The sequence below is a fragment of the Vigna unguiculata genome, chromosome 11, assembly GCF_037176805.1.
Source record: "Vigna unguiculata cultivar grain cowpea cultivar isolate G323 ecotype 2 chromosome 11, ASM3717680v1, whole genome shotgun sequence".
In the NCBI taxonomy this organism is placed as follows: Eukaryota; Viridiplantae; Streptophyta; class Magnoliopsida; order Fabales; family Fabaceae; genus Vigna; species Vigna unguiculata.
The window spans coordinates 7,510,466-7,524,798 of NC_140802.1; the positions used below are offsets into that span (position 1 = coordinate 7,510,466).

Sequence of the window (14,333 nt, forward strand, 5' to 3'; positions counted from 1 at the left end):
GTGAGACTTAAACTCATACTTGAATTTTCAACCATTTTTGCAAACAATAATTTATTTTCGGTTCTTATCTTTACTTTTTCTTGTTAACTGTATAGTTTTTCTGTGATTTCTTCATTATGGTTTCTTATTCGTTTGTGTTAATAGACAATTTAGTAAGCTTGTTTGAACTATTACTACAAATCGGTGCGGTTAGTGTAGAAAATGAAAAATCAATGATCATAACTTTTACAAAGTATGAGGTTGAGAAATTTAACGGTTTGAATGTTTTTATAACATTCGTTTATTTAAAGAAACTCATGATTAAAAGATGGATGTAGTTTGTATGATCAGATGAACTAGGATAAAAATAAGGAAAATGATTTTTTGACAATTAAATTTTGACAACTTTTTCTTACAATTTTAGATGGCATCTTCTAAGTTGTTTTCATTTTTTCAATTTCAATATTTTAAACCCACTTAAAAGATGACACCTCATGTTGTAAGAGAAAGTTGTTAAAATTTAGTAATCAAAATATCATTCTCCTAAAAATAATGAATAATCTCTCTTTATTTGTTACTTTGTATATTATTATTGCACTACATTACAAGGAAAGGAAACATGTTGGAAAATGTTCAAGCTCACATTTAATGGTTTGCATATTATTTTTTTTTTCTAATCCTAAGCTAAGCTAACTTGGTCAAGCTCACACTTATTATTTAAAGCATAGACTATAACAAAATCTTCAATTTTATAACCAAGATAATGAAGATAACATATAACAAAACGAACTTTATTATATAAATGAAGAACAGAATACAAAATACAAGCACATTATTAGGTATTATTCATTTACCATAAAAAAAAAAAACTTATTCTGCAACAACATGAACAACCAACAACAACAGAATCTTCAATTTCGTGCTTCGAACGAATCAATCATGTTTTTTTCTGAAACACAACTGGGAGTGCAGTACCATCCAAAGCAAACAAAATCTTTCCATTCTCACGCAGAATGCCACCAGTGCCACAAACGAATCCACAAGTGGAGCAAAGTTCCATAGGGCACCACCGGAAGTTATAGATTCCTGCCCTTTCCGTCTCCACGATTCTGAAATAGTTTCCGTACAGTCCTGCACTCTCATCTCTGCCACTGATAACGAGCCTCCTTCCGCCGCTCCCGGAGTCGTTCTCCGCCACCCTCCATTCCGTCGTCTGCACGCACGTCGATGAAACTTCCACGAACTCCACTTTCAAGTCCCTGTTCACCCCAATGTCCTCGTCTTGAACGTTGAGCGCAAAGTGCGTGAACTTCACTGGGTAACCTAGTCCCGTGTCGGTGTTTTCGAGACCAACGTTCAAAGGGCACGAATCGTTTCTGTTGATCAAGGTGAAGCGCCCTCCGTTGTCCGTTATGGCTGGTTTGATGTAGTACTGTTCATCGTTGTCCACGGGTTCGCCATTTGTGTCGATCACGTACTGGGCTCGTGATGGCGTGGCCATGAAGAACCACGCCGCAAGAACTATGGAACCAAACAGCTTCATCGACATGGTTATAACTTTTTGTCTCTCTCACAATTCTTCTAAGTGTCGATTTTGTGTATGTGTTCACGATGTCTGGTTTTTGGGTTGTAAGAGGAAGGTATTTGTAGGATGTCATCACATGGGTTGTTGGGTTGTTGATATGTTTAAGTTGACTTAAAAGTCTTACATTTCGATTTAAAGAGGAGGCTATTTGTAGGAAATGGTATGGGTTTTTGATTGTGATAACTTAAAAAGTCTAAATTCTTATTAAAGATGACTAAGATTAAAGATATATAAAAAATAATTTATAAATTTTAGATTAAAATTTGTGTTTTTTCTCTAAACTATTTATTTATTTTACCACACACTTCATGAAAATCAAGTAAAATATTTTTCTTAGGTGACGTGTTTTTTCTTGTGACAAATAAAATATAACTTTTCACAGGCTATTTACTAGAGAATATATGTAATTTTTGAAAAAGTATAATAATAAAATAAATATATAGTTTAACTTAAAGAGATTTAAAAAAAAATTTAAAAGCAAAAAAATATTTAATCTTTTTAAATTTGACTTTCTTTTGGGAGGAATACGTTGATGAATAAAAGGTCCAAGATGCTTATCCAAATTTACATTACTTGTACCTTATAAGAAGGTAATAGAGGTATGAAGACAAATGTTGCATCCTGGGTGAGTTAAGTACCTTTATTAAAGGATAAAGCTTTGATTTCAATAAATCAACGTGTGAATAACGAATTTGTATTTTTATAATACATTAATTATCACTAATTTTAAATTTAAAATATATTCAAAAAATATTTAAAATACTAACACAATATATTTTTAATGTTAAATAAAAAATAATACTAAAAAAATCAATCAAAAATTTCGACTCGTGAATAACTTGTTTCCTTCATCAAAATTTGAAATTTTGTTATTAGATTACTGTTCCATCTCGACGGCCAGATCGAAACGAATAATTCTGGAACCAAACACGCTCTTTATTCAAAATAGATTGCTTTAAAAGACAAAGTCATTGTGTTTTGTTTCAAAATTGTCATGCTTTTATAGTTTATAAGCAAAACTTTATCTAAAATAATTGCCAGCATTACATATATCATTATACCTTAGATTTCTTGAAGTTCTAGCGAGTTTATTTGGAAAAAGAAAATAGAAGATTTTAAAAAATAATTTTTTTTATTTTAATTTGATCTTACAAAACAAATTTGACAAAACTGATTTGTATAGGTGAGATATAAACTTGAAAACTTGACTTATTTTTTAATTAACGTGCAATCTCTAACACATCTATAAACATATACATTGAGTATAAACTAAATATTAGTATAGATGGTTAAAAAACTACTATAAATATAACAAATAACAATTTTTTTATCAATTTCAATTTAACAGAGGTGCACAAGTCACGTAACAAACTCTCTACGAAAATTCCACGTCCACATATTATTACACTTAACAACGACAGATCGGAAAAACTGAGACGAAAGAAATATAATTAATTAGGAAGAGGGTCAATTTTATCTTTCACGTACCCGAAAATAATGAAGTGATTAAGGAAAAATCGATGTAAATCCTATTTTTAATAAACTTTGGTATAAACTAAATATATATAGTTTAAGTTATATTTTTATAAATGATTTATGCGTAAGTTAAAATGACTTTTATTAATTAGCATGAATCCAGTGTCATCTCTCTGCTGTTTAAAGGGTTGGGTTTTCTTTGTGAAGAAAGTACATAAGTTCTACAAGTGTCTTTTTAAGAAAAACGCAATTTTTGGTTTTTTTATTTTATTTTAATAATAAGATGTTTTAAACAAATAAGAAAAATAACGTAAAATTTTTTAGTCAGCAATTATTCTGCTGTTTTTTTTTTTAAATAAATTTTCTGTTTTATTGTGATTCTCACATTTAAATCTGCATAATTTTTTATGGAACAATACAAATCAGAACAAAATATATTATTCACCAAAGTTCTAATATTTGGAATCATCTTCAGAATTTAAAATATCTATACCTATTTAATCATTGAACAATTCATAAACAAGATGAAAATTTCCAGTACACTATTTTTATATACCATTTACGCACATAGAACATATGCACGCTTTTTTTTATTTTTCAAGAAATAGCAGTCCAAATATTCTTTCCTAATAGAAGGAAAAGTACCTTAACCAATAAATAATTAGTACCCAACATAAATTAAAGGTTATTCTAAATTAAATGAAAATTCACTACAACATTATTGAACTATTTTTAATATCCGTTAGTGACCATGAGAAGGGGGCAGGGGAATTGAATGCAATTAATGTACCATTGTCTAGATACTCTATATTAGAACATAGAAAAATTTAATTATTTGTGAAGTGAATGGTATAATAACAAACTCATGATGAAATTAGTAATCATTCCATCCTCTGTCTCCAAATTGGGGGATTGGAAGGAATGAAATATGAATTTCACAAGGTTCCGATCAAATCGATTCCATTATATACTAAGCAATCTAAACAGTGGAAACTAATATCGTTCTATTCTACACTATTTTCCTTTGTTCTGTCAATCCAAACACAACCTAGATAGCCAGTTTATACTATACACATAACAGTTTAACAAAGAGACTGAAGTCCATACCTGGCTAATAACAGTCGAATCTAGCTTTTCTTTTGGCCCGTTGATGCATATATCAAGAAGATCAAACCTGAATGCAGAAAGCACACCAAATGAATCACACAAAAAAAATACAAAAATAAATTTAAGCGTTAAACTTGTGAGTACCCCAATATGTCATTTGCCTTGCTGAACAAAAGGGCAGCAGCAGGCACATTCTGGGCTTCTTTCCCCATTCCAACAGCTTGAGCACCCTGAAATTATAGAAACATTACATCCAAATCGTCGTGTATGCGTTTTCTGAGCATAATTGGGAATAGGAAATGACGCAGTTTTGAGAAAGTGTACCTGACCGGGGAAGAGGAACAAAATGGAGGGTTTGTAATCGGCGAACAGAGATTGGTGAACAGAAGGCTGAGATTCGGTGGAAACACTGAAATGGAGGTACAACACCAATGAAGGCAACGCCGCGACGGTGGTCAGAGGATCGTGGTGGCAGCGACGGTGGTAGGGAGAGAGACGAAAGAGTGATGTGACAGTGACAGGAGGTGCAACACAAAGAGGGTTCGCGGAGGTGGTCAGAGACTCTAGTGGCAACAGCAGTAACAGAGAGAGAGAGAGAGAGAGGAAAGAGTAGCAGAGGCGCGAGGAAGAAGAAGGGGGTTCGCGAAATTGAAACCCTAAATAAACCCTATGGCTTCGGTTCCTTTAACAACCGAAGCCATATACCCCTTTTTGGCACTGGGTCTTGTTGGACCGAAGCCAAACACCCAACTGCTAGTTCACTTTTTCAAAAATGCAGTCCCTTTTTGGCTTCGGGTCTTGTTGGACCGAGGCATATACTTCTTTTTATATGATCTGATTCATGTATTTGTAGACTACTTCATATGTTATCGCTTTATGTGATAATATCACAATTAGATAAAATTCGCTTGAGAAATAATACTTGGTTGAGTCAATCGTGACTTTCAAAAGAATATTTCGATAAATCATGACTGATTTGTGAGAAGTGTACTCAAGAGGTTAGCCAAGAGTGACTAGAAGCTTAAATAATACTCAAGGGGTTAGTCAAAAGTGGTTATGATCCCAAAAAACACTAAGGTTGTACTTTGCAATATTAGTCTTCTTAGTGAATCTTAGCCAATTCTTTGTAGTTTGTGTGATTAGACAAACCAGTGTAAAAACAATGTATAATCTATTTTTCTATCTTTTACTTTGCATGTTATTATTTGTAATGACATAAAATGAGAAATGTTGAAAAAGAAGTTTAACGAAAATTTTGTATAAAATAATTAGATCAATTTAAGTTTAAGTTTTCATTTTATACACTTCATCATATGCAACTATCACTAGCTGATTCCTTGGTGTACAAAATCAACACCTGAATATCATCAATTAGACATATTGGTTGTCTTGTTTTGTATGGTTTCGATGTCAAGCTTTTGCATCTTTTTATACATATTATTGATCTTTTTATAAAAGGATTAGAGTACTTCATAAGTACTTTTCTTTATTTTATTCATTCTTTGTTGATAAAAAAAAATCAATTAGACATTATATGTGTTAAAAGTGCCAAAAGTTTTAAAAACATAATATAACCCGGATAATGATATGTTAACAACCAAATTTTGATAACTTTCTCTTACAACTCTAGATGTCATCTTCTAATTAGTTTAAAATATATAAAAAAATGAGAAAATAAAAAATTGGAGACCACTTAACAAATAATAAATTTAATTGTAAGAAAAAATTGTCAAAATTTAATTGTTAAAAAATTATTTTTGCAAAGGACAAAGGACGAAATAAGTGTATTCAAGTCGATTGAATGAGTGTGTAAGAGTGCGTAGGGTTTATGCATGTTCAGGTCTATATCAACTTTCTTATATGTGCCTTTTATACATTTAAGATATATTATTTTGTGTTGTGATTATTTTATTAAGAAGAAACACCTGCATGTATTTTTTATATGTGTTTTTTATGCGTAAGATAAATTATTTACTTTTCTATTTGTATTGTGTTTTTTTATCGGGAAGAACACACTTAAATGTGCACGTGATTATAATAAACAGAAGGAAGTTTTTGGATGACAAACCTTAAATTTCCTTTATCTTTATTATTATTCAAAAGACTTTGATTACACATGTGTAATCATGCAACAAAGAGAATTATTTATTTTACTTTTGTTTGGGTAATTATTTTTAAGTTTATACTATGCTTTTTTAATTATTAATAACTTATATAAGCTATTTTAATTCTTATTTTTTTTTATTTTGGATGTTTTTTTTTTTAATTTTATTTATAGAAGAGATAATATTTTTCTATAGTTGGTTATGTACTTAGGAGAATCAGTTTTGAATAGAATTGTCTTACATTTTTTAAACTTTTAAGTACATATTACTTAAAAGGGAGATTTTACATGAACTACACACGTTATAGTTATTAAATTTGCTATCTCATTTTTGTTTAATAAGATCGGTAAACATTGAACATAAAATTGAATACGAAAAGGGAGTAAAAGTTGAAAGTTTATATTTTGGAAAGAGAATCAAATCATAAATAAATGAAGTAATTAATATAGTTGACTCCATAAATTTGTGCAATAATAATTTGTGATTTTGTTAAATTTTAATTGTAATAATCTAAAAATTGTTGACTTGTCTAAAAAACATACACTTAAATAAAAAATTAAATATATTTTAAATGATTTTTTATCTTTTTTTTTATCATAACCACCTCCACATATCATAATTATTATGTCTAACATTAAAAAAAAATGCCAAAAAAAAAATTTAGAATGGATATTAAGAAATGGTAGTTAATCTAACCTAACATGAAAGAAAAAAAAAAACCATAAAAACTACTTCTTTACTTTATTTAGGTTATCAAACATCTTCTAAAATTTTGTGGATAAAAATGACATGTCAACAACAATATAAATAAATATAGGGTTAGGTATTTAAGAAGTTGTTATAACTTAGAAATAGTTATTTTATATTAAATTTATATATATGTGATTTTTTTTAGAAAAAGGCAACACAAAAAATAACAAAAAAAAAAATAATTCAAATAGTAAAGAATGGCTCATAACTTTTTATTAACATTGGTGTTTCTTTTATTTGCTTCATCATCCTTTGCTATCCAAGTTGTAGAACTTGATCACATTTGCAAGAAAACTCAAGATCCAACTTTTTGTTTCAATCTTCTGAGTTCAAAGCCGGGTGGAATCATTGGTACGGATCTCATTGACTTAACTCAGTATGCACTTGATGTAACACGAGTTAACATCACTACCACAACCAAACTAATCAAGAGGTTGATTCGAATAAATCATAATAACCTTGAGGCAAAAGATCATTACACAATATGTTTGAATCAAATTCATATGGGTGCATTGACTAAAGTTGAGTCAACTCAAGAGATATTGAAATCAGGAGATTACCGAGACTTGAATGTGGTTGCCTCTGGAATTCGTACATATATTGAGTTATGTATTGATGGAGAGTCACCAACTGATACTCCATATAATGATACCTCTTTACTCCCAACATATGCTAATGATATCTCACAAGTTGTTGATATCATTCTTGGTATAGCAAATATTTTGTGTAAGTAACTATGAGACAAATATAAGAACTCATTTGATATCTAAAGCAACTTAAAATTGTTTATCTAAGATACACACCTTATGTATTTTCATCATTATGAATCTTTTTTCTATCCATATGGTGAAACTATGAAGAAGCACACAAAGTTTATAATGTTAAGCCATTCGTCTTATATGACTGTGAGCTAATTCTATCTATAATCTATATTCATTTTAACTAAATCAAATCAAATTATACTTTTTAAATTCAATTTTAATGGATCAAATATAGTTTTCATTTAGTTATCTAAACTAGATTTGAATTTATATTTGAATTGGTATAACTTGGAATCGACCTCGCCAGACTCAACCTAATGTGGGTTTAGCCTTGCTAGACTCAATCTGATGTAGGTTTGGTATAGTCAAACCTAGTTTGACCTCAGCTCAGCCTAACAGAGCCTAAGTTGAGTTAGACATGATTTGATACATTTTGACATGGGTTACGCTCGACCCACCATAGCATTGACTTAGTCTGAGATGACCCAAATTGATTTGGTCTTGACCCGACTTAGTCCTAGCTTAACCTAAGACTAACCCAACATAGTTTAACCTTACCTAAGCTTAACCCAACCCAAAATGACTTAAGTTTGACCCAACCCAACTTACCTTATTCGACTTTAGCTTAGCTAAACTATTATGGACTTAGACCAACCTCACCTTCATCATCAGGTCCAACTCAGCCTAACTAAGGCTTGGGTGAACTCAACTTAACGAGGGCCTTGATTAACTTAGCTTAACATGGACACATGTTGACTCAATCTGATGTGGACTCATTTGACTTGGCTTGAAGTGGACCCAGTTGACTAAGCCCAACCTAGGTCTAGCCCATCTTGGTTCAACTTCAAATCCTTTGACTTGGGATCAACCCAACTTGACATGACATATGTCTATCCAAACTTTGGTATATGTGGATTAGGGCCAAGCCAAGCCACCTTGACCTAATCTGAGTAGTTTCAACAAAATCTATGATTTTTGTTTTGGTGAACGACAACCCAACTAAAGAATTTAACCCAACTAAAGAATTTAAGCCTTTCATAAATCTTGGATAATGAGATCTTCTAACCCTATTTTCGTTTCTCATGGTAGCTAAAGGAATAGTTGGAGTATTATAATGTAAGAACATAGGTTGTATACGTTTTGTTGTCATGTTAATTTTCAATTCATCTGGGAGAATGTTACAACCTTTTGGAAGAGTTTTTTTTTTTTTTTTTCTTTTTTATACGGAACTTAGGAATCTCTACATTGAAACTATCTAGAATTAAAGTTTTTGGAATCATCCTATGTAAATATTATGTAAATGGATTAGAGTATCTCTAATGCTCTATTACAAATTTAAATATTCTTTATGATTAAGAAAAAGGTTATATCAATTTGATCTACATATGATGATATTCTTAGGAGAGTCGCTCATTTCAATGTAAGTTAAGTTTCACTATTTTTTATTTTAATACATGTTAGTCTAAATTTGGAGTTCATTTAAACTTAATTACTTTATTCTTGCATTAGAAATGGTTTAACTGATCTTAGTAGCATCCCAGTTTAGTTAAGTCTATTTTCATTTATATTATTTTAAAAAAGTATATATTTTATAATTTTTCAGCGTTGCTAACAGTCGTATCCTGTAATTTATTTGATTGAAAAAAATATTGAATTTGGGCAGTGGTATATTGCTATCTAGTAGTAGTTGCTTTATGAGCTAACCCTATAACTTTCTAACTACATCTTACTTTTCTTCTTGCTTAATTGCCCTTCCAATCCTTTCTAAATACGCCACCTCAAAATAAAACTTCAAACTAAAAGATTCAAAACATAACGTCATGGGACTTACAATATTCAAAACCCGTGAATTTCAACAGATAAACTTATACGAATTTCCACATCCATTATCAAGATTTCATCTAAATTAAATCCGAAAACGTGTAGGATCTTGCAACTGCATTACATAAATTATAATATATTTTTATAAGTATGCACCAAAGAAAAAAAACAAAACAAAAATATTAGACCTTTATAAGAAGATAGATACACCTTCTAATCTTATTATTACAATACAACGTGCAAAAGTTAGATTTTACAAAAGGTGTTTACATCATTTTAACAATAATTGATTCTAAAAGTACAATAACAAATTTGTTAAGAACAACTATTATCGAATTCCATTTGTCAACGTATGGGTGGAAATAAAAGAGAAGTATCTAATATAAAGGGCTAAATAAATTTTATATTTTTCTATTAAAATATTGGTATCTCCAATAGTTTTTGGTATTTTTCATCCCAATATCTAATTAATTTAATTTCTAAAGTACATTTTATTTAATTAACCGTGTTTATATGTTACCATCTACTCATATATATTTACGAACATAATAACATATCACATAATTAATTATATTATTGAATTAACACTAGAAAAAAAATCAATCTAATTACTAAATTCACTCATTTAACAGAAATAAAATAATACTAAACAAATTTATGAACTTACAACAAATTATTTAAATATATAATGATAGTGAAAAGATAAGTAAAATGTAACTGATATAATGTTTTTCAAAAAGTGATTTTGAATCAAATGTATTAGCCTTAAACTTCTTATTGTAAATATTGTTTAAAAATATTAGAACTCCTGTGCATTTTATTTATTTATTTGTATTATAAAGGTTTAATCATTTCTTTATTTCTATTTTTGTAACAAAATATTCTTTTATTTTTCTTTATCTTAATTTAAGATTTTGTTACGAAAATAGTGATCAAATTGGCAAAATTATTATATAGAATAAATTTTTCTTTTTTTATAAAGTAATAAAATTTAGGTTTAATTATTCAGATGGTACCCACTTTGGTAGGAGTGTGTCAATTTGGTACGGTCGAAAAAAAAGTGTCAATTGCGTCTCCACTTTTAAAAAAGTGCATCAATCAGGTCTCTTTCAGAAAAAAATAATTAATACCGGACAGACGTATCACTCTCACATTTTTTTAATCTTTTTTAATTTTTAAAATTCTTTTTGTAAAAATTTTTTGTTGCCCACTTGCCAAGTTTCTGTTTTGACAAATGACAGGACAATGCGACGTGTAACAAAATTATTTGTAAAAGTTTATCAAAGAAAAATTTGTATCACAGCCCACAAAGAAACTGAAAGATTGGAATGAAAAGAAGAAATAAGTGTATAATAAACAACACATACTCTTAACATAACAGTTTAGAGTTTTATTTTACAAATGAAGAAGATGAGAATACTAAAGAAATGAGTATCTTTATTTCATCCAATATACATGTAAATATCATCTGGAATCACATGAACAAACAGAATATTCAATCATCCTTTTTCTGGAACACAACAGGGAGAGGAGAACCGTCCAAAGCAAACAAAATCTGCCCATTCTCACGAACAATCCCACCAGTACCACAAATGAACCTGCAAGTGGGGCACACCTCAGTGGGGCACCACCCAATGTTATAGATACTCGCATTCTCTGTTTCCTCGATTCTGAAATAGTTTCCAGCATTTCGTGTTCCGTCATCACGACCAGTGATGATCACCCTTCTTCCAATGCTGGTGTCATTCTCACCCAGCTTCCACTCGGTGGATTGCACACACGTGGAAGAAACCTCAACGAACTCCACTTTCAGGTCGCGGTTCACCTTCACTTCATCATCGTCGTCGTCGTTGGCAAAAGGGGTGAATCTCACAGGGTATCCCTGTGGGAGGTCGGTGTTTTCGAGGCCAACGTAGAGAGGGCAGGATTGGTTCCTGTTGATCAGGGTGAAACGGCCACCGTTGTCTGTTATGGCTGGTCGGATGAAGTACTCCTCGTCGGTTTCCAGAGGGTCGCCGTGTGTGTCCAGCACGTAGAGGTTGGATTGGGACAGTGTTGATGTGGCCGTGAAGAGCCACACGGCAAGAGAGAGCGAAGCGAACAACTTCACCGACATGGTTGAATTTTGGTGTGGGAACAGTGTGGGTTAAGGTTTGTGTTGTGTGTGTGGTTTTTTGATGGTGGAAGAGGAAGGGATTTATAGGGTTGTTGGAGGTATTGGCGTACGTGGCGAGGAGTAAAAGTCAGACATGATTTATCCTACAGATTGATTCCTTGTACCTTAAGGATGTGATACTGCTACGTACCCAGACAAATGATGAGTCTGCGGTGAGTTACGTACCCACTTTTCAATCATCAAGTTTCCATTTCAATATATTTTGTGGAATTCTTTTACTCCACCAAATCGAAATTTTATTGTTGTATATATACATGTATATAATCATAATTTGATGTTGTAAGTAAAAGAGCTAGTTTGATTTAACCTTTGTTATCCTATTTTGGATTTTAAAATAAAATATTTCACTTTTCTTTGCCTATTAAAGTATAACTTAGTATAATATAGGACATGGTTATTTTAGTACTCTCTACCTTAATTAATTATGAGTTTCTTTACATTAAAAACACTAAGAATTAACTATTAGTTCTCTTACTTTGAGATTTTATGTAAGAAATTTTATCAAATTATAAGAAAAAATTGTTAAAATTTAATAGTTAAAAAATTATTATTTTTTAAATAAATTTGATAAGAATAAGGTATAGACTTATATGAAAAGTTAGGATATCTCTTAGAAATTTAAATTGATTAGAGATTAAATCATTTTATAATATATATAAGTAGATATATTTTTATCAAATAAATCAATTGAGTTAAACTTAAATTTTATTTTATAATATTTTTAACTCAATTTTAAAGTAATAAATTTATGATTATTCTTTTTTTACTTTTTTTTATCCCATGTAGCGCTTCCATCTTAAACATTTAACAATAACTTCTTTAATATTACTCTTTATATCATTTTTTGAGTTTCCATTTCTTAGGGGAAAACAAATTGTTGATATATAAATTATTGATGTATTGAATAATATATCCTTTTTATTATCAGCAAACTATTTTATACTGTGGGAGACTTCTAACATTCACCACATTTAAATAGAGAATTTTAATATTTATTCTTTATTTCATACTTAATCACGTCAAAATAAAATGATTTAACATACAATCACGACACTAACGATTTTTCTTTTATTTGAACAATTAAAATCAAAACTATCAAATTCTATTGATTCATTATTTCATCTTTTAGCATAAATGATAATAAAATTTTATATGTTAGGTATAATAGATAATAAAATTACGCTCAAGTGTGTGTGTGTATATGTGTGTAAGTCATTTATGGTAATAGATTATTTGTAAATAAAGTAAAAATGTTAAAGTTTGCCGGTATTTTATGTAAATAATTAAACTAGTAATACAAAATATTTTATATAATTAATGTTTTTTTGGCAGTTAATAATAGATTGATGCAAGGAAAAATATACCAATATGTTCGGGAATTATATATATGTATATTTTGTATATTTTTCTCACTCTTTGACTAGACTTTGTATCTAACCCTTTTATTCAATAGTGTTAATATTTTAATTATTTTGTTGTGATACATTTCCAAGTGTAAGTTAAGTTACGTTGTAAAAACAATGGACCAATCCTCACACCGCCTAAATTAAACTAGAAATTCAATGCAAGGGTTTTGTGTCTCTCCGTTGCATACTTTACACGATATCCTAATAACAAAGGCTAGGTCAAAGTTTAAATTTTTAGCATAAGCTAGACAAATTTGAGAGCTACTACATTTTGAACCACAAATTTGATGATGTTATAGAGTTGAAAAAAAGGGATTTATATGACTTTTTTTTATCTTTGAAAGGACACCATTTTCAATCGTCATACATATATGGTTTAAAAACTACTTTCCTTGTTTAGACGGTTAGAAATTTAAATATAAAATGGAAATCTCGCATTAAATAAGAATAGAAAAGAAATTGAATGATTTAAAGAAGACTTTACAAAACATTGAATCTTAAAATTTTGGTTGAAAATAATATCATATTATGCAAAAACCCAAGTCAACTATTTAAATATATAAAAAAGAGAAAATTGTACATCATTATTAAAATCTTTTATTAAAATTTAGAAAAAAAAATGATAGTCCTCTTGAAATTTTGGGTAGAAATATTGAACAACCTATATTAATTAACACATTTTCCCATAGATTTCAAAATTTTCAATAGTGTACTTGAATGCATTCAGAGTAGAGAGTGATGTTTTACATCTAACCAAATTATTATTAGATTTTCCTAGAGACAATTTTGTTAAAGGTGTTGTTAGAGTTATCCAATATTGATGCATAGTTACCAAAGATACACTAATAATTAAATTAATTATAAATAAAATTTCATACTTTTATTTGCACCATAAAATAATGTATGGGTCTTTCGATTTCCCAACAAAAATTTTGTACGGAACATTAATGTCTTCTGTCAGAGATTATAACCACAAATTGTAACTTAAAACGCAGTTTAATTAAAAATGGTATTTTCAAAATTTGAGGAGGTGCACAAAGAAATTGCACGGAGCAAAGAGTAAAGAGAGCCTGTTACAACTTACTATAGGTTTTTTCTTTTCGCACCCTCCCCCACGACATCAATTGTAACTAACAACTTAGAATAACAATTAAAATAACGCGTATA

General features: G+C 29.8%; 1 protein-coding gene and 1 pseudogene across 2 annotated transcripts; both read right to left on the reverse strand.

Annotated features, from left to right (window-relative positions):
- Positions 1–756: 756 nt before the first annotated feature.
- LOC114168893 (kunitz type trypsin inhibitor 104 pseudogene) lies at positions 757–1,623 on the reverse strand (annotated as a pseudogene). Its single transcript, XR_014986383.1, has one exon. The product of XR_014986383.1 is annotated as a kunitz type trypsin inhibitor 104 pseudogene (transcript).
- A 9,290-nt stretch (positions 1,624–10,913) lies between these two features.
- Positions 10,914–11,768, reverse strand: LOC114168802 (kunitz type trypsin inhibitor 106-like). Its single transcript, XM_028053758.2, has one exon. It carries the CDS (start codon positions 11,698–11,700, stop codon positions 11,080–11,082), a length of 621 nt encoding a protein of 206 aa, XP_027909559.1. The 5' UTR covers positions 11,701–11,768; the 3' UTR covers positions 10,914–11,079.
- Positions 11,769–14,333: the final 2,565 nt, after the last annotated feature.